General features: G+C 36.7%; 5 protein-coding genes across 7 annotated transcripts; 4 read left to right on the top strand and 1 right to left on the bottom strand.

Moving 5' to 3' along the window:
- LOC18587524 (hydroxyacylglutathione hydrolase cytoplasmic) lies at positions 267–3,236 on the bottom strand. Of its 2 annotated transcripts, XM_007011338.2 has the most exons (7): positions 2,870–3,222; positions 2,662–2,784; positions 2,406–2,567; positions 2,210–2,288; positions 1,643–1,756; positions 868–1,044; positions 267–640 (listed from the first exon to the last, which is right to left on the bottom strand). In XM_007011338.2, exons 1-7 carry the CDS (start codon positions 2,914–2,916, stop codon positions 566–568), a joined length of 777 nt encoding a protein of 258 aa, XP_007011400.2. In that variant the 5' UTR covers positions 2,917–3,222; the 3' UTR covers positions 267–565. The 2 variants fall into 2 exon arrangements, with proteins under 2 accessions (XP_007011400.2, XP_017985205.1); XM_018129716.1 differs by having other exon boundaries at positions 2,210–2,567; positions 2,870–3,236.
- Positions 4,275–6,403, top strand: LOC18587523 (cytochrome b-c1 complex subunit 8). The gene is made up of 2 exons (XM_007011337.2): positions 4,275–4,533; positions 6,149–6,403. Exons 1-2 carry the CDS (start codon positions 4,364–4,366, stop codon positions 6,195–6,197), a joined length of 219 nt encoding a protein of 72 aa, XP_007011399.2. The 5' UTR covers positions 4,275–4,363; the 3' UTR covers positions 6,198–6,403.
- LOC18587522 (putative pentatricopeptide repeat-containing protein At1g16830) lies at positions 7,337–11,933 on the top strand. Of its 2 annotated transcripts, none has more exons than XM_018129078.1 (5): positions 7,337–9,950; positions 10,736–10,806; positions 11,043–11,118; positions 11,241–11,361; positions 11,453–11,933. In XM_018129078.1, the coding sequence occupies exon 1, from the start codon at positions 7,773–7,775 to the stop codon at positions 9,852–9,854; it is 2,082 nt and encodes a 693-aa protein (XP_017984567.1). In that variant the 5' UTR covers positions 7,337–7,772; the 3' UTR covers positions 9,855–9,950; positions 10,736–10,806; positions 11,043–11,118; positions 11,241–11,361; positions 11,453–11,933. The 2 variants fall into 2 exon arrangements, with proteins under 2 accessions (XP_017984567.1, XP_007011398.2); XM_007011336.2 differs by having other exon boundaries at positions 11,238–11,361.
- LOC18587521 (60S ribosomal protein L10) lies at positions 12,196–14,753 on the top strand. Its single transcript, XM_007011333.2, has 4 exons — positions 12,196–12,295; positions 13,234–13,735; positions 14,151–14,232; positions 14,460–14,753. Exons 1-4 carry the CDS (start codon positions 12,286–12,288, stop codon positions 14,526–14,528), a joined length of 663 nt encoding a protein of 220 aa, XP_007011395.1. The 5' UTR covers positions 12,196–12,285; the 3' UTR covers positions 14,529–14,753.
- On the top strand, positions 15,399–18,710 carry LOC18587520. Its single transcript, XM_018129075.1, has 3 exons — positions 15,399–16,155; positions 16,800–17,072; positions 18,179–18,710. The coding sequence occupies exons 1-3, from the start codon at positions 15,583–15,585 to the stop codon at positions 18,446–18,448; spliced, it is 1,116 nt and encodes a 371-aa protein (XP_017984564.1). The 5' UTR covers positions 15,399–15,582; the 3' UTR covers positions 18,449–18,710.

Raw genomic sequence — 18,925 nt, 5'->3', positions numbered from 1 at the left:
TTTAAACAACATTTAAAATGCTTTGTCAAGTCGAACAAACTGCTAGCGTTAGGTGAACTACCACCATTTAAATAACACTTCGCAATTTTTGTGGAGTGACATGCTTTGGGTCTTCTACCCTGTTTCTCTTTTCTGAATACAAGTTTCTCTTCGGACCATAGCAAAACTTCGGATCAAACGGAAGACACTTTGTTAAACTAAGTCTACCCTGCGGACCACAGGCACTCCACATGTAAATAGTAGCATCACATTACAGGCTACCGGAAAAGAAAAATGAAAACAATCAAACGGGGAAAATATTATAATACATGCACAAGTTCATGCCACGAACTAACATTGGTCCCTAGTTGACCTGATTATGCCAGTTTCACATGTTCAATGGCAACATAATTATAACTGCCAACCCACTTCCAACACCATGCAAACATGTTTTATTCTTACAAGAAAAAAGAAAAGGAGGTAGATGGAGAGTCCTTTTTTTTTTCCTTCCTTTATAGTTTTTTTTTCTTTTTTTTGAAAAGCTTCTTCCTTTGTAGTTCATACACATCTGGGACGACTCCTCCATTTAGCCTCGCCAATTGTCCTTCATCCGCCTAATCTCCCGGAGTGCTTCAACAGGAGACTGGCAACCAATGCGCCCCTGAAATCAGATAAAATTTCCACATAAGAAAGCCTGTAAAATGCGGAGACATAAAACAACAGCCCAGTGCAAGAAGAACTACAAGATGGTTAGAAACCAAATGAAGAAGGGGAAACATTAACATCTTAAGACTAGTTCAAGCTTGACATGTAATCTGAAATAGTATCTCATGACAATCAACTTGAGATTTGTCACATTGGGGATGAATTTTATGGTAAAGAGTAAACCTGAAGTTCTGGTAGATCAACTCGCATAAATGGATTTGTCTCCAATTCTTCCTCAATGGTTGAGGGGATGGTGGGCAGACCTGCTTGTCGCTGACTAGTAGCCCATGCTAACTTTTGCTGTATCCTTGCATTTTTTGGCTCAACTGTCAATGCGAATTGCAGGTTCTTCACTGTGTACTAGAGAAACATAGGTCCAAACATTTCATTAATCTTCAGAAATGAGAAGCAGTGCAACAAAAACAAATTAGTTTGCAACCAATTACTGAAATCAACTAAGACATAACAGACTTAAAAAGAAATATGGAAAATCCCTCTCACTCCAAGGTTCCCATTTCACAGGCTAGACATCTTCAACACAGCAAGATAATTTTGTACACAACGGACACTCCACAGACAGCAAACATACTGCAGCTTTCACAAAATAGTCATTGCTAGTTTTCTAGCTCAAGATGATTAATTACCTTGTATGCTAAATTAACCCAAATAGCACTGATTGATGCTGCTAAGGTTAGAACTATATGCCAGCTTTCAGTTCTAACAAAAATGTAGGAACTTAGATATATAGGTAGATACCAGTACTAACAAAAATGTTATTTTGATGATGATATGAGTAAAATCTGTGATATTTTAATTGCACAATCAAAGTTGAAATATACTTTCAGCTTGCTACCTGCCTATGCCTACATTAGACATGGGAAAATTAGCTGCTTAGCGAGTATCTCTATCAATTGGGCTCGGTGACAGGTAAGAAAAGGCAATGGGCAAATCTCTGTACCTCATGTCCACAGAAAACACGAGTTGGCTTTGGCAGTGAACCCAAGGTTACACAGAGTGATTGATACATCTGTTCTGCTGTGCCTTCAAAAAATTTCCCGCAACCAGCAATGAACTATAAAATGAGAAACAAGGAAAATGACAAAAATTATTTCCAGACCAGTAAACAAGAGAAAGACAAATGATCCACCTCCTAACCGTCCAAAAGCTTTCTGATTAGGGGATAGAGCTTCATACCTAAAAGTATAAGCTAACAGGTGAAATCCCAAGGATTGGGTTTAAGCTTAAATGATCCGTGCAAGTAAATCTTACACACAACCAAGAAAAGCTTGCCAGAATTATATCCAACGCAAACATGATTACAGTAAATGGGCCACTAAGAATTTATCAATCAGAATAAAGGACCAAATAGATCATGATACCATATCAATTAACTAGTTTTAGACTAGAATGAGCTACATCAAAAGACCAAAAAGAAAGTAACAATGGCTTCTCTTTTAATAACAAGTAACTGCAAATACATACACACACACACACACATATAAGTAAGATCCAGGTTTGAACTTACGAGTGTATCTCCAGTAAAAACAGCAGGGTCCTCTCCCTCTTTGCCAGTGACGTAGTAACTTATGTGACCCTTGGTGTGGCTGACGAAAGGAAGTCGGGGAAAAGAGAGGGTTTCAAAAAATTGAGACACAGAAAGAGAACCAAGTGTGGCAGGCAGAAATAAGCAAACAAGTAAACAGAAGAGAAGGGGCATGTACCAAGGGGTGTGAAGAGACAGTATGTTGATATGAGAGGTAAGTTGTAAGTTATCACCATTTTGGAGCTGATCAGTGCAGCCTCTGACATTATCCAGGGAACCCCCGTAAACCTTAATCCCGGGGACCAGCCCCTTGATCTTATCATTCCCACCAGCGTGATCCCTGCAAAGAAATGAAATTGGAACAATGAATGATCCTAACCCTAAATTCTAGACATTCGAATTCCCAGTGAACTAGTCCCTGCTGATGGGCTTACCAGTGGTGATGAGTGGTGAGAACCAACTTGAGAACAACTCCCTGCTGATTGGCAGCTTCAACCACCTTCTGCGGCTCCGCCGGATCCACCGCCGCTGCCTCTTTTGTGCTTTCATCTATGATCCTATTTCATTTATTAATTAATTAAAAAGTTTAAAAATTTCGAATTAAAGATTGGGAACCAATCATTAAAGGAGAAAAAGACTCACAGATAGGAGTAGTTGTCTTCTAAGCATGGAACCTCTAAGATTTTCATTTTCGCGGCTCTTTCCTCTCTTCAAAATCCAAATACAATTTTGGGTTGGAAGGAAACTGTGGAAAGTAGAGAGCTTTGGGGTCGCAGACAGCCAATTTTATGCTAAGTGACAGGAAGCAATGATGATGAACAAAGTCCAGTCTTTGTGTTCTTTTTTTTCTGGTATTCTGATAATAACAGAATCATCAATTTATAGGACTATGAAAATGATCAAAGAACCCAACAAAATATATGTCGGATATCGATTGATTGAAATTGAGCGGTAGAATTTGTCCGTCATTTACGGGAATGACAGACAGTCACCTCAGCAATTTCCGAAATTGATCCTAGACACACTTCAATATGTAGTTACCTCTTTGTTAGCTCTTTGTTGAAGGTGCAACAGCACCTCTACCTCATTCTTTAGAAATTGCAATTCTATTAGGTAACCATGTATATATAAGAGATTTTTAATAATTTAAGGACAAAAATTAACTTAATAATATCATAATTATCATATTCTCAATATTTTAAAATAACATTTTTAGATACTTAATACTCTTATTTTAATATTATAATTTTATTTTAAAAAAAAAAATATTAGACATCTATATTATTTAAAAAATTCAAAATTTAATATGTACATTTTTACTACAAAGAGCATACCTCTTATAATTATTGCACTAAAATTAATAAATTATAATCACAAATTATGTAAGATCGATCAAAATATTATATAGATTTCACTTTTATAAGTGATGAACTCATACATAATATTTTTTTTTTTGTATAATCGAATAATTACATGTGGAATGCTCCCTTTGATTATAAGATCAAGGTGTCATGTCATCAATTACTAATCATGACAAGCAACCAATGAGACTAATAAGGTTCGAAGCATGTATAGATGTAATAAATTTATGTACGATACATTATCGTGATACGAAATTAAATGAGTTTAAATTTTGTATAATCGTGTTTATATTGTAATCACATTAACTCGTTTATGACACAAAAAAATTCATCTCTTATAAGGATCGACTTACCGAACTCATATACGGCACATTTATTGATCGTATTAACAACTTAACTCATATTATTCAACCTCTATAACATTTTCAGTAGAAATACTAATATTTTAGTTAGATTATTGAATTCACATTTTACAGTACATGAAAAATATTTAAAATTATAAAGAAGTATATAAAATTAAATTATAAATATAACTTATTATTATTTAAATAAATTAAATATCATATTTAAATAGGTTAATCACTTGGGCCAAACTCAGGAACACTAAAACCAGTTGGGCTAAACCCAAGAACACTAAAGCCACTTGGGCTAAATCCAAGGGCTTTTGTTTTGTTAATAAGCGCACGCACGCCTCCCTTTCCCCTGCTTTGTTGAGAATAGAGATAGTCAGTCAATCGCTCATCGGAAAAGCGTGGAAAGTGAGAAAAGAAACGAAATGGGGAAGCATCCGGCGAAGATGAGGGCGGTGATCTACACTTTGTCTCCGTTCCAGCAGAAGATATTGAGTGGCCTGTGGAAGGATCTGCCTTCCAAGATCACCCACAAGGTCACCGAGAATTGGATCAGCGCCACTCTCCTCCTCGGCCCTCTCGTCGGAACCTATACGTACGCCTTTTTCTTTTTCATTTATTCCGTGTTAATTATATTATTATTATTGCCGTTACTATCGATTCATATAATCTTTTCCCCCAAGTTTCCGTTTCTGATTTCTCTTAATTTGACCTAGGCTTTCCATCACATCATTGTTTCTGGTTTTTCGTTTTCTCATCATATCTCTGATCTATCTAATCTCCATGTAATAACTGCCTCTGTTTCTTTTATGGATTTGATTTCAGTTTCATGTTTTCTCATGTTCGGAATCCAATGAAGGCCATCGCTTTTAATCTTAGAAAGTAAAAATTACCTTTTTTTATATGTATATGAACATCGCTATCAAATTAGTTCTTCCACAATTTCATTTGTTTCGATCTCTAGCTAGTTTAAGTTAACTAGATACAGGTAATTGAGCTGATAGGGTTGGTTGCTGCTTCTCATTCATTTCTTAAATAAACTTAAAATTAATGTCTGTTCTAGCTCCAATAGTATGCTAAATCAGTACAATGTTAAATAGTAAATAAAGACCACAATTCCAACCTCATGGGTCCACTCCAACTTCAAAAACTTATGATTCAGGGCTTTCTTGGATGGAGAAAATAGTTAAAATTTGTTGCTTAGCTTCGTTTGGTTCAAGACAGGAAAAGAGTGATTTTTTCTAGGGCTTTTAGCTGCAAACTGTATTCATGAACAATTAATTTAAGTAAGGTTCAAGGGAATGGTTTAGGCTGCTTGTAGGCTTAAAGAAGAAGGAGATAATGACAAAGGCTTCACAAGTAAGGCCTTAAAAGACTTTGCACCTAGTGTTAGATATTGCTTCACACTATTCTAAAGAGAGAAGAATAGCAGCAAAATTCTCATAAAATTGTTCTCCATTAATTTAGATAACTTGCATGCTTGTTTCTAGATTTCTAGTAATACGGAAGGACTAGAAATCCAAATGGGAAACTACCAATTGATTCAAACAGCTCCTAAACCATAAAGGCAAACATTATAACAGAAGAAAACTCTAAAATAAACCCTGAGGCTCAAATTCTGAAATTTCTGGATAACCTGGAAATTGGCCGAATATGTCTGAACTCAATACTCAAGGAATTCAGAAAGTAAAATGAATCCTGCAACTCTTTACCTAAGGCAAACACTCAAATAGATCCATTCTTGCTTGAATAATGCCCTAATTCTGTCCAACGGCAAATAAAGACCACAATTACAAATTTTCTATAAATTTAGTCTTAAATTTTTCTTTACTACTTTCTTACCTACATCATATTAGCCTATTACAACTGTGCACAACACTTTTTTATGAAAACACATGCTATGAGCTACATAATGTTGAATTTCTCTGTTAACTAGCAGCTTTACATATCAAACTCAATTTCATAATACTTTTTGGAGGTGTGTTGATATTCTTTGTCCTAAGCTGATGAAACTGCACAAAACTTAGGAACATGCCTTCTGTATACAACTCAGGCTGCGTTTGTTGACAATATAATTGCAATCTTAAGATGTTAAGTACTTTTATGTTCTGTAGCTGTAGGTCTTCTTTATGATTTATGAAGGAACTACACTGTAGTTGTGCTTGCATGTATCATAGTTTATTTTACATGCTCTATGCAACTGGTTGCAGGTATGTCCAAAACTACCAGGAAAAGGAGAAGCTGGCACACAGGTATTGAAATCAGTGGGAAGCGGCCAATTTATGAGAACTTAGAGTTTTCATAAGTTAGATGCAGCTTTATTGAGGTTGCTCGCAATGATGAACCATGTTTTTTGGTTGGGACTGGATGAGTCTTGAGTTGGATTTTTGTTATGTATCTGGAATAATGAATTTGGAACACTCTCTCCATTTTGGTTAAAATAAATTGGTGGATTGGCTCTTTAAGATTGTGCATGCTAACTATTAGAGTGATGCGTCTGGCGACGAGTGGAGCCAGACTATCTATGTCACACAAGGATACACATGTTTGTGAAAATTGCAGAATTTTGAGATTCTTATCTGAAGGGGAGCAAAGTCTTTCTGTGGCAGGACCTTAATGAATACAAGACTATTTGCTCACAATAAATGTTATATAAATCTGATTAAATTGTTGTCACTTTTTTCTTTTTTATTTGCCAATTTGGCTTGCAGAGGAGAATAAACTATAGGCAAAAGGCTGATGGAAGCATGCTGTGTTTCCCTGCACTTACCCAACCTTATACAATCTAAAGAATTATTACCAAGTTGAAATGAAATGGATTTGTCATTTGTTGGTTTTTGTGAGCAAGACATGAAGCATTGGATTCCTGTACCTCCAATCTTTACGATAGATCATTTCAATTTTCTATCTCTATTCTTAATATTGTTCTCCTATTTTTAGTCGTTAGAAATTGAAAAATAAGCATAATCATAGATTATGTATTAATCAATGAATCAAATGTTTTAAGTGTTCTCATCAATCTGATCAAATGTCTAATGTCAGTGGAGGATTTTTTTGATCTAATTTTGGATTCTAACAATTTGATTTAATAAATTAAATTGATGTAGTCTTACCGTGTTAATCATAATCTAAACCCCGTAATAATTAATTAAAAATTATCATGTATGAATTATTTTGATAACTAACAGCAAAATGACTTCATACATATTATATTTATATTTTGAGTAGTCAAATTTATAATTAACTTAATAATATTTCATAGTTGATAACTGCCACGTGAAATAATTTGGTTAGGTGTCATGATCCACGTGGCTAAATTCGGTCTTGTGGAAGCTGAGGTGTAATTTGTTTATGTTTTTTTTAATTTCCTTTTCTGTGCCTGCCTTGCCCAACGGCGCCAAGCTAGTAGAGCGTAGCATACCTCTCTGTCTCACCCTTTCCCTCCCCGCGGCGCCGTTACCCCATCTCTACCAATCCAAGTAGTTCTCTGCCGTTGTCCTTTTTCTGTGTCTTCCTTCCCTTTCTCTCTTTCGTGGACGAATTGTTCTCTCAATTTTGTTCACTTGTCGACTTTTGAATACGTTTTCCAACACAAATAACAACTCAATTCTTTATCCTATTCATTTTTTCGGTTCAAAAAAGCCTGTCAAATACATCCAAGTCGCTTGTATCCACTAAATTTCCATCCTTTGCAATCAAGAGCGAGATACCCTTTTTTCTTTTTCATCTCCAAGGTTTAGCAACTGCATCAATGCCTAAAACCCTTTCTGTGTCAGAAGCTTCAAGCTTCACTGTCTCACATTTGGCATTTGAAAGTACCATTCTTTCCTGCTAATGTTGTTGGAAAATCCCATAGCTCTCTCTCCTTTTTTTTTTTCTTTTAATTTTATCACGAGTCACCTACTTCAGCACTTTTACCTATCCTTTTGCACGCTTATAAATATGCTATGGAGATACAACAGGGGCTTCCTGCATTCAAAACCAAGAACCCAGATCCTCAAAGTATTGCCTTTCGTGTTAGTTCGCCATTTCTCGTCACCAGAGGTATGTTCAACTGACAAAAGTCAAAGTTTTTCTTGGGAAAAAAGGAGACTTACTATCACTCCTCAGATTGTTCACTCTACTTTAGTGAACTGCCCTTCTAATTTGATTGCTTTGGGCTTTTTCTTATGGTGTGCTAAGCAACCCAATTATTTTCATGATGCTGAAGCATTTGATTGTATGGTTAATGTTCTCACTCAGTTAACCAAAAAGTATGTAACTGTAAGAAGCATTGTTGGGGAATTGGAAACTGTTGGCTGTGTGATAAAGCCACAAACTTTCTTGCTTTTGTTGAGGATTTATTGGCGTGGTGGATTATATGGAATGGTTTTTGAGACTTTTGAGGAAATGGCTACTTTTGGTTTTACTCCAAATACATTTGCACGTAATGTAATCATGGATGTTTTGTTTAAAATCGGGCATGTTGATGTAGCTATCAAGGTTTTGAAAGAAACCGGATTCCCAAATTTCTTGACTTTTAATACTGCTTTATGTAATTTGTGCAAGTTGAGAGATTTGTCTAATATGAAGTATGTTATCAGAAGAATGTTCCGGGAGGGGCATTATCCTAATGTTAGGACATTGGAGATGATTTTGAATTGTTTCTGTAAAATGGGTAGGCTAGCAGAGGCATATCAAGTGTTGAGTTTGATGCTTATTTTGGGAGTTTCTGTATCGGTAAATGCTTGGAGTTTATTGATAGATGGGTTTTGTCGATTGCGTCAGCCTGATATGGCTAATGATTTGTTTATAAAGATGCTTGGAACTGGTTGCTCTCCTAATGTTGTGATTTACACCACTTTGATTAAGGGATTCTTGGATTCCCAAATGGTTAGTACTGCTTTTAGCATTCTAAATAGAATGGAATCTGATGGATATGTTCCTGACTTGATTCTCTGTAATGTGTTAATAGATTGTTTGTCTAAGATTGGGAGGTATGATGATGCATTTGATGTTTTTGTAAGTTTGCCAGAAAGAAAATTGTTACCTGATTCTTATACATTTTGCTCTTTGTTATCCAACATATGTTTGTCTAGGAGGTTTTCTCTTTTACCTAAGATAGCAAGTGGACTTGCAATAGAAGGGGACCTAGTAGTTTGTAACTCACTATTGAACTACTTTTGCAAGGCTGGCTATCCATTGCATGCTGTGGAGTTATATGATTACATGCTTGATAGAGGTTTTACACCTGATAAGTATAGCTTTGTTGGATTACTTAGCGGACTGTGTGGAGCAAGAAGAATTGATGAAGCGGTTAATGTGTATCAAAGCATAATAATGTATTGCCCTGGTCTTGATGCTCATGTCCATACTATTATCATAGATAGGCTCATAAGAGTTGGTAAATATCACAGAGCCATTAAATTGTTTAGGAGGGTGCTTGTAGAGAAATACCCTTTAGATGTTGTATCATACAATGTTGCCATCTTTGGACTTCTCAAGAGTGGAAGGGTAGGAGAAGCTTTTACTTTGTACAGCCAGATGAAGGAACTTGGTGTTCTGCCAAATGCACACACATATAATTTGGTTATCTCTGGGTTCTGCAAGGAGAGAGATCTCAAAATGGTCAAACAGTTGTTGCAAGAAATCAGTGAGGCAGAGGTTGAGCTGGACCATAATACAGTGAACAGTGTAACTAAATTGCTGTTCAGATCATATCCATATCCTTCAGCCCTCAATCAGTTTATTGAAATGTGGAATTCAGGTTTGATTCCTGATGAGGCAATGTATGCTCAATTCTCCAAGGGGCCTGCATATGGTGTAAACGTAGGTGATGCTCATCACTCGTTCTTGAAAACTTATTTGAGGGATAAACTATTGGTGGACTCATCTGGCTCTGATGACATTCCTGATGTGGCTGCTTCTGTGGGCTGAGCTATTTTTTATGAATAAGTTTTTTCATAGCTCAGTGGGCGATGCTGCTTCCATTTTTCTTAGCTCTTCATACCATCAGATATTTAGTCCTTAAAGGTACAGCTTATAGCTCTTTCTGTAGAATGAAACATTCATCCTGACTTATTGGTTCATTAAATCAATGTCTCACTAGCTTGATCAAGAAAGCATTGAGAACCCTTAGTAAGTTTGATGTTTCATTTTGCTATCAGGATAATCAAATAACTCTTTTCACATTTTTACTTATCAAGAGTGGATTCTAGAATTCAAAATATAATCAATTCCATTTTAATGAGGTTGATCATTGATTAGAAGCATCCTTGACATCCCAGGCCCATTGAATTGTGGGCCAAAAATGTCTCAGAATCCTTCATCAATAAAAAAAATGCCTCATCAGCCTAAAGAAATATAAATAAGACTGTAACTGCAGCAGGAAAGACTGCAGAGGGATAGATGACTGTTTAATAAATCAAGGACTAATTACTCATGTTGATATATAGGGGATGATGGTTGATCGCATCCTGCATGTGGCAACTAGAATCACATTATTGGAACCTTTTAGTGCAAAATTGGGATGGCTTTGGAATTTGTCATTACAGTTTCCTCTCTTGCCAATCAATAGTTTTCATGGTACTTGTATCTTGGAGATTAATTTATGCTTTTTGGTCCATTCTTTCAACTCCTTTTTTAGATATTCAGAGATAGAGTGTCTCCAAGAAACAGTTCATTTATTCATGGTGTTAGTTATAGAATATTATCTGCTTAGATGCTAATCTCTGATTGTCAATACATGCAATTATTAGTTGATTTCTTCAAGATATTGCCTAACTTGTTAAGCTGTTTCACCTGTACGCAATTTTCAGAGGTGAAGTAGGGGATTTCATGAAGATTTTCTTCAAGGGAAGTGCCCGATGAAATTTCAATAATTCCACAGGTATGGAGATTATATTCCAATTTTATGTATTTCTTTCATTAATTGCAATTACGTGGTGCGTAAAAACTCTACCAAATCATATTATAAATTTTTGCTTCCTGCTATGTTTGTTGTTTCTGATGAAGTGCATAAAGTTGGCATGTCATTCTAGAATCTTCCGAGGGAAACATCAAATTCCAAGTTGGTGTTGGTGCCTCATTTATTCCTCATATCTTTGATTTGTCATGTATTTCCAGCCTAAGATCTGAGCCGTGACTTGAGAGTCTCTCCTTGCAACCACATGCACTGAGATTCTTGTGATTCCAAAGTTTCGTAGGTCTTCCTTCTCGATCTATTTAATTTGGAGTCTTTTATTGGACTTTTTGGCCTATGTATCTCTTTCTCCTTTTTCCGGTTGGATTCCTCTAACATGGCACGCAACATGGTTTTAGAAGTTACAAGCAGCAGCTGTTTGCGCGGGCTTTCATCCATTGAAAGATGAAGATCGTATCATAGTGTTTCATAGCATCATTGACGAAGAAAGAAAACAGCAAGATACCAAAATCTCTGCAAGTGGTGAGTGAGCAAAAGAACCATTAAAAAGTTTTTGATACCCATGCATTTATTATTCTCTGAATTGACCCTTTTTGTTTCATTTCTATTTCAGATACCCATAAAAGGCTAGAGTAGTGGCAACCATTTGGCAGGAACAATTGTTCTTTTCTAACCAAGGATCTCATTTTCCAGCATCACCAAGATTGGAAGAATGTACAATAAGAGAGGGACATCTAGAAAGATCAAAAAATGGAAAGGGGCTCTTCAAATTCTGTTAAAATAGTTGCCACCTTTCCCCTGTTTTGTCTGCTTCAAGTGTTTCTCATTCATGTAATTATGATGCTAGTCTGTGTTGTTGGTGTGGACTTTATGCTGCCTGTGTCCCTAATTTCTCAGTTGATAGCCCGTGCAGCTTACCCCATGGCTACTTTTGCAGTTTCTTCATTGATAATGTACTAAAAACGATAATGTAGAAGTAGTATCCATACCTCTGTTATGTTGACAAGATCAATACTAGTTGGCTCTATCTTCTCGTGTTTGTTGGGAATTTGATCGTTGGTCGTTTTGCAATGAAAGATACTGTTTCCAACCAATTCTGTATGTATTCATAGGCAAGTAAATAAGATTGAAGCATGGTGGTTTTATATATAGGATTGCAATCATGAGAACACAGCCATTTTGTTGATCAAAAAACATATCAAAGCTTTGCTTAGTGATAGATGCCATTTGATCTTCGAATTCTCTCGAAGCCACCCAACATGTCAAATTAAAGTAAAAAGAAACAATATCAGCTCACACAAAAGTAGTTTGGGCTCCTTGACTTGAGTGAATGGGCTGAAGCTGCATTGAGCCCATGGGTCATGGCACGAGTAGTTAAATAAAAGAGGTATGGGAATCGCCTAGGGTTTACGTCGCTCTCCTATTCTCAATTCTTTCCTGGACGACATGGGGAGGAGTGAGTTCCTTCTTTCCTTGCTTGCGGGCTACTATAATTCTTCTTTGAAATCTTAACTGCTATCATCATTCTTACGTTGCTTGTGTTTTTAGTGGTGTATTATCATTCTCGAATATTGTTGAATGCTGTTTTGAGTTTTCCTTTCCTTTGTATGGTTGATCCAATTTTCTCCCTTTATTTTCAAGGATGAATTTTTACATTTGCCTTTCGACGCTGTAACTGTGTTAATGGGTTTTCTCAGATAAAAAATGGGGCTTGGGGAATTTGGAAATGTTTTACCCATTAAATCTACCCAATTTGCTCTTCAAAATTCAATTTTCACTCTTATCTTTTCTGGGTTTCATTCACATGCTGTCACCACAACCAGCACCATGTCCATCTCTGGATTGCCATGATAAAATTGTTCCATGATGACGAAAATTTGGTCATGAATGGTAACTTAAAGGCTGAGATGTGAATTAGAAATTGAGTGCAATTTAGCATATAATGATTTTCAGTTTTTTGGGTTTGTTGCACCAAGCAAGAACCTGTATATATAGTTTTGGTCTTTGTAATATTATAGTGGTCATTTCTATCATAAGGTGCTATTTTCCATTTTGGACTCAGTTATTACTTGCAAATACCACCCAAAAATCATTGGGAATGTGTGCTATGGATCATCTTCCATGGGCTACTGTTTTGCTGCATTTGTGGAATTTATAAAGCATTATGGATTTGTTTGCAGGGGCTGGTTAAACTAATTGACATACAACATATTTAACATTTTATTTATATATTCTCTTCTGGGATGGGCTTATGTTAATGTTTCTAGAAACATCTCTTTTAAACAGCTTCGTAACATTCATGGTTCTAACATGCATTCCTTAAGAAGCTATTTGTTGTATTATGTTGACTTTGAGTGTCATGCTTGAGCTGGTTTTCTAATATTCTTCTTATAGGGCCTGCAAGATGTTATCGCCAAATCAAGAACAAGCCATACCCAAAATCTCGATACTGCCGTGGTGTCCCAGATTCTAAGATTAGAATTTATGATGTTGGGATGAAGAAAAAAGGGGTCGACGAGTTTCCGTTCTGTGTCCATCTTGTCAGTTGGGAGAAAGAGAATGTCTCAAGTGAGGCATTGGAAGCTGCTCGAATTGCCTGCAACAAGTACATGGCCAAATTTGCTGGGAAGGATGCTTTCCATTTGAGAGTGAGGGTTCATCCCTTCCATGTTCTGCGGATCAACAAGATGCTTTCATGTGCTGGTGCTGATAGGCTTCAGACTGGTATGAGGGGTGCTTTTGGGAAACCTCAAGGAACATGTGCAAGAGTCAACATTGGTCAGGTCCTGCTTTCTGTGCGTTGTAAGGACAGCAACAGCCATCATGCACAGGAGGCCCTCCGCCGTGCAAAGTTCAAGTTTCCTGGTCGTCAAAAGATTATTGTTAGCAGGAAGTGGTATGCATTTTTGTTTTTTAGACTTTGAATTCTGAAACTTCTGAGGTTTACTTGATTTTAAAATGCGCCTTCAACATTTGATATATGTTCATAAGTTTTTAACTTAGGTGAAGATTGGTTAAAACTCTTGCATATGGAAACATGCCTTGAACTAGGTCTTTACTTGCTCCTTTTTTTTTCCTTTGGGGGAAGGGTATAGTGAGCTTTGCATTATAAGGAAATAGAAATATTAATCTCTTTTCTTACAAATCCTTTGACAATCTTGTAAGAGCATAAATTTTTATAGGAAACATGGGGTCTGATGTTTGCTCTTTTTTAATATATATTCAGGACATATGCACAACCATCAAGTTACCTATGTTCTTGAAATATAGTTTAGGATCATTTATGATATTGTTATAATTGTCATTGTCAGGGGTTTTACCAAGTACAGCCGTGCTGATTATCTGAGGTGGAAGTCTGAGAACAGGATTGTGCCAGATGGTGTCAATGCAAAGGTAGTATTACTAAAGATATGGTGGAATATTATCTCTTTCTAACAAAGTCATTTTGCCAATAGTTTGTCCTTTTATGTCTGTGTATTCAATACAACCCTCCTTTGTTACACTATTGACTGTACTAAGACAACAAAATGCTCTTTGCTTATGATCAAGCTTACTAGTGGATTTGGCCTTTCATCGTTATTGGTTTTCTAAAGTGGAAATTGTGATTTTACCATGTGCAGCTGCTTGGGTGTCATGGACCATTGGCAAATCGTCAACCTGGAAGAGCTTTTCTACATGCATCAGCGTAGACAACTACCTAGAAAATTTTGAAATGCTCTCCAAACCCTTTTGTTGAACGTATTTCTAGTTTATTATTGTAGTTTGCTGTGTATCTTTCCCTAGTGGAACATATTGTGTTAAGGTTATTTGGTTTTGTGAATTGTTATTCACACCATGGCACCGAGTTTGTTATGGAATTGCAGTTTGTTATTGTTTCAATTTTGTTGCCTTGAGATGCCTACCTTATTGATGTGTCTCTGACTAATCCATTTTCCCCTCTCTACCAAAACATTGTCTAAGAAATTGTTTTGTGCAGGTGATTCAATGTTTAATTGATTATGTAGTTGATGAATGGATATAGTTAATATGGCAGGAAGCTGGATAGTAGGAGTTTCCTGATTTTGGTCATTGTTTTCATTGTACCGGACCTGTTGCAAGCCCCTACTGCTACCTGTTGGAAGCCATTGTTTTCAAAGATTTTGAGTTGAAGAAATTTCAAGTGATTGAAGCCCTTGGATCCTTTAGCTATAAGAAATGGGACCAAAATTTTTAAAACAGAAATGAACTTAGTGCTTCTTATGGGGAATCAAATGCCAAATCGAGCCCACTGCTTTCAGCTTCTATTGACACAATAAGCTTCGCAGCTGTCAGCTCACTTGAAATACAAATCAAAGCAAAAAGAAACCAACCCAAACTAGTAAATTACTTCTATAAAATGATGGAAAAACAGACCCGAAACACCAAAAATGGCAGGGGAAGCCGACCCGAATTAACTTGCCTTGTGGCGACGGGGAAAGTAATGTAAAAGGAAAGTGAATAAATAGAAGAAGAAAAAGAGTGAGACGGTTCTGCTTCCACCTTTTCCGACGCATCCCCCCCCCCCCCCCCCCCCCCCCCCCCTCCCCCTTGCGTGTTTTGTTTTTTTATTCTATTAGAATCATTTTAGCAATCTTTTGATAGGTTGGGTTAAGTTGTTCATCTCCCATTTTCAATTGATGGGAATTGAATCTGTGAAGTAAGCTTCCCTTTTTGTGATCTTTGAGAGTTTGTGCGTCCTGTGAATCTAATAATCAGAACCTGAAAATGTGGAAGCCATCTTCGTCTTCTTCTTCTTCTTCTTCAAGACTTATCTATGCTTTCCTCAAACTTCATTCCAATTGTCATCGAGTCAACCCCTTTGCCATCCCTTCTTCTTCCTCCTCCTGTTCTAATGGTTTCCACCAACTCTCTTCAAATCCCACTTCCTCGAATGCTGGTCTTTCCCAATTTCTGTTTCGCTCAGCCCACCAAACTACCCCTTTGAGAAACCGTTACATTGCTAGACCCAACCCCTTTTCCCCGTCTGGGTTGAGGTTCTTTTCCTTTAAACCCTCTAATTTCGGTCAGAAATTTGGTGGGAGTTTCACCAAAAACGCTTTCCAGAACCCGGCTAATGCCTTCAGGTCCACTCTGTCGAGGTACCGTGAGGCTATTGGTTTACATTTGGAAGCCTTTTTCAAGAAGAATTACTTGATTCTGTTTGGTGCTGGAGGAGTTCTGCTCTGTGTTTTGCTCTGGAGGATTATGTTCGGTATTGCTAACTCTTTTATTGGCCTCTCTGAAGGAATGGCAAAGTATGGCTTTCTTGCCCTTTCCACTGCAATTGTTTCTTTCGCTGTAAGTTGTTATCTTCCGCCTTGTCTGCATTGGCTTTTAACTGCTTCACTCATACAATAACTGCCACCATTAGCTTCTGTTTATGGATTGATTGACATTGAATCATTGGCACCGTGATTGAGTTGCTGTTTGAGTTGTTCATATATTCATGGGTGAATGCCTATAGAACTTTATATATACGAACTGTAATTTAATGAACTTTGGGAAAATGATTTAGCACTGATTTGTTGAAAGTAGAATTTTGCAACTTCTAATGAGATACTCTGTATTTGGAGTTACTATTCAATGCCCTGCAAATTAGCAATGATGGCATGAATGTACACTTACTAGTTTCTAGATTCAATGCTCATGGATAAACAAAATATCTGAAAAAATTAGCTGTTGAGCTGATCCTGTTTAATTGGCTGTCATCTCATTTATCCTGATGGTCCTTTTTTTTAAGCAGAAAAAACCTTGCTTTGTAGAGTAATGTGTTTCTATACTCCTACAAAAGTAAAGATTGCTTCTTTGTAATGCCCATGTTTAGGGCTTCAGTTCATGAATATGATTATTTTGCTTGTTGTGTGGATTGATGATTCTGACATTTTATTGGAGAACAATGCCATCTTACCTCTTCTGCTTCTTGTTCATTTCATCATCTTCAGGGCCTGTATTTTCGCTCAAGGTTCACAATAAATCCTGACAAAGTTTATAGAATGGCCATGAGAAGGCTTAACACGGCTGCTGGGATTCTTGAGGTTATGGGTGCACCTCTTACCGGAACAGAATTGAGGGCTTATGTGATGTCTGGAGGTGGACTTACTGTGAAGAACTTCAAGTTAAAACTTAGGAGCAAGCGGTGTTTTCTTATCTTCCCTATCCGAGGTTCTGAGAGAAAGGGTTTAGTGAGTGTTGAAGTGAAGAAGAACAAGGGCCAGGTTTGCTTCTATACTCGCTAATATTTATTATTTCTTGGGGAACCTACTACAGTAAACCTTGCATTGTGGGCAGGAACCACTATCCCATTCCCTTTGGTCTGAGAGATAATGTGTAAAACTAAGTGGTTTGCAGTATTACAATTTTTTTAAAAAATGACAAAACTATCCTTATGTTTACCTTCAACAAATATGAAAATATTAATCAAGTCATGTGTTAAGATTTATATCTAACTCATATACTTATTCATCTTATTTGGTCATTTCCTTAAAAATCAACTGTTAGGCCCTTCTCCCTGTTAAAGATTTTGGATGTTAAGTGATTAAAGTGTTATTTTTTTTTATAAACCCATCATAGGATAGAGAAAGCATCATTTTTGGTTATCCACATCCAACGTGGTAGGAAAACTTCGATTTATGAGTTAATACCACAGTTTGATCATGTGATCTTATTTGTTAGTTTTCATTGAAGTTTCTTGAATTATACCCTAAAAATGAAAACTTCTTTTACTTATCTATTGGCCATGTTTGGGCTGTTACTATTAGGATTCTTTTTCTTCTAGTTATCATTTTTCTCTAAGTTAAAATTACTTAGAACTCAAAACTGAAAGCACCAAGCTATCTTTCGCATGCCTCACTCTCAAATATATCATTGATAATCTATCTGTATGAAATATCTGGGGCCTATTCTTTGGATGAGAGAAGAGGGAGGGCCCCCAGTAAATAGAATTCAAAGTCCTAGATACAATAGAGTGCATCTTCCTCTATGTCTCTCAAATATTCCAGATGTTACGGTAGATAATTATGGGGAATCTCTTCTGTTTTCTTCTGATGACTCATATAGAGGCAGCTGATGAAGTGGTTTCTCTCTGCCATTCTTTTAAGTAAATAAAATATTAATGTCTTTTTGTCATGCCATTTCTTGAAAACATATAAAGCTTTCTGTTATAGTTCCCTAGCTCCTTTTCTTTCTCTTCTGACTCATAAGCTTAAACCTCCTCAAATACAAATAAAGAAGGTATAAAATGAAAGAATACAGAATATATACCATTATTGAAGTATTGGTGGTATATTCCTGCTATCTGAGCATTTGTTATTACTATTTGCAGTATGTTATGAAACTATTAGCAGTAGACATTCCCATGGCATCAGGGCCTGATCAGCGGCTCTTCCTGATTGGTGATGAAGAAGAGTACAAGGTTGGTGGTGGATTAATCTCTGAGCTAAGAGATCCTGTAGTGAAAGCAATGGCAGCAACCAAGGAATTTGATGACCTTGACCAAATTGAGGAAGAGGAGGATGCTGAGCGAGAACTTCAAGAGGCTGAAAGGAAGCACCGTGAAGAAATTGAAAAGCTTGAAAAAGGTGGCAATCAATGATTGCTTGCTAGATTTTGTTCTTGCCCCTTCTTCCTTTCTTTTGTGCACTGAGGTTTCTGAATGTTTGCTTGAGGCTTTGACAAATCTGGATAAATTGAGTTGATGTAGGAGTGCCCTGCATCTGTAGAAGGTTCACCTGCCTTATACTGCTTGTGGCCACTGCAAATATTTTTAAGGTGTTATAGTCAAATGGCCCTATTGTAACAAATAAATCTTACAATTGATGTACTGTGCATACATGACATACAGTTTTTGCCATTCATCTTACCATGTTGAGAACATTCTTTCCATCTTAACCCTTCTCTTCTCTTCCAATGACTCCTTGGACAAGTGACTGTGAATAGATTTTGTTTTGAGTGTATTGCATATGCAAGGATCGATTAGTTTGGCCTTTGATCGTATCTGCAGGGCTACCATGCTTCTTACGGTTTCTCTCTCTCCAAGCAAGTTTCAGTACCAAGGCTGCAAAACTTATGC

This window comes from Theobroma cacao, chromosome 10, assembly GCF_000208745.1.
Source record: "Theobroma cacao cultivar B97-61/B2 chromosome 10, Criollo_cocoa_genome_V2, whole genome shotgun sequence".
NCBI lineage: Eukaryota > Viridiplantae > Streptophyta > Magnoliopsida > Malvales > Malvaceae > Theobroma > Theobroma cacao.
Note: the sequence above shows the minus strand (reverse complement) of the source record. Positions and strands in the feature narration are given on the sequence as shown.

Bases quoted from the DNA above. Each gene is read 5' to 3' on its own strand.
- LOC18587524 (XM_018129716.1), bottom strand. From the start codon at position 2,916: ATGAAAATCTTAGAGGTTCCATGCTTAGAAGACAACTACTCCTATCT. The intron at 2,568-2,661 runs GTAAGCCCATCA...ATTTCTTTGCAG, and splicing joins CTCACCACTCATCACCACTG to GGATCACGCTGGTGGGAATG. The intron at 1,757-2,209 runs GTAAGTTCAAAC...CTCATTTTATAG, and splicing joins TTTTTACTGGAGATACACTC to TTCATTGCTGGTTGCGGGAA.
- LOC18587522 (XM_018129078.1), top strand. From the start codon at position 7,773: ATGTTGTTGGAAAATCCCATAGCTCTCTCTCCTTTTTTTTTTTCTTTT.
- LOC18587521 (XM_007011333.2), top strand. The intron at 13,736-14,150 runs GTATGCATTTTT...TGTCATTGTCAG, and splicing joins ATTATTGTTAGCAGGAAGTG to GGGTTTTACCAAGTACAGCC. The intron at 14,233-14,459 runs GTAGTATTACTA...TACCATGTGCAG, and splicing joins CAGATGGTGTCAATGCAAAG to CTGCTTGGGTGTCATGGACC.
- LOC18587520 (XM_018129075.1), top strand. From the start codon at position 15,583: ATGTGGAAGCCATCTTCGTCTTCTTCTTCTTCTTCTTCAAGACTTATC. The intron at 16,156-16,799 runs GTAAGTTGTTAT...CATCATCTTCAG, and splicing joins CTGCAATTGTTTCTTTCGCT to GGCCTGTATTTTCGCTCAAG. The intron at 17,073-18,178 runs GTTTGCTTCTAT...TACTATTTGCAG, and splicing joins TGAAGAAGAACAAGGGCCAG to TATGTTATGAAACTATTAGC.
- LOC18587523 (XM_007011337.2), top strand. From the start codon at position 4,364: ATGGGGAAGCATCCGGCGAAGATGAGGGCGGTGATCTACACTTTGTCT. The intron at 4,534-6,148 runs GTACGCCTTTTT...AACTGGTTGCAG, and splicing joins CCTCTCGTCGGAACCTATAC to GTATGTCCAAAACTACCAGG.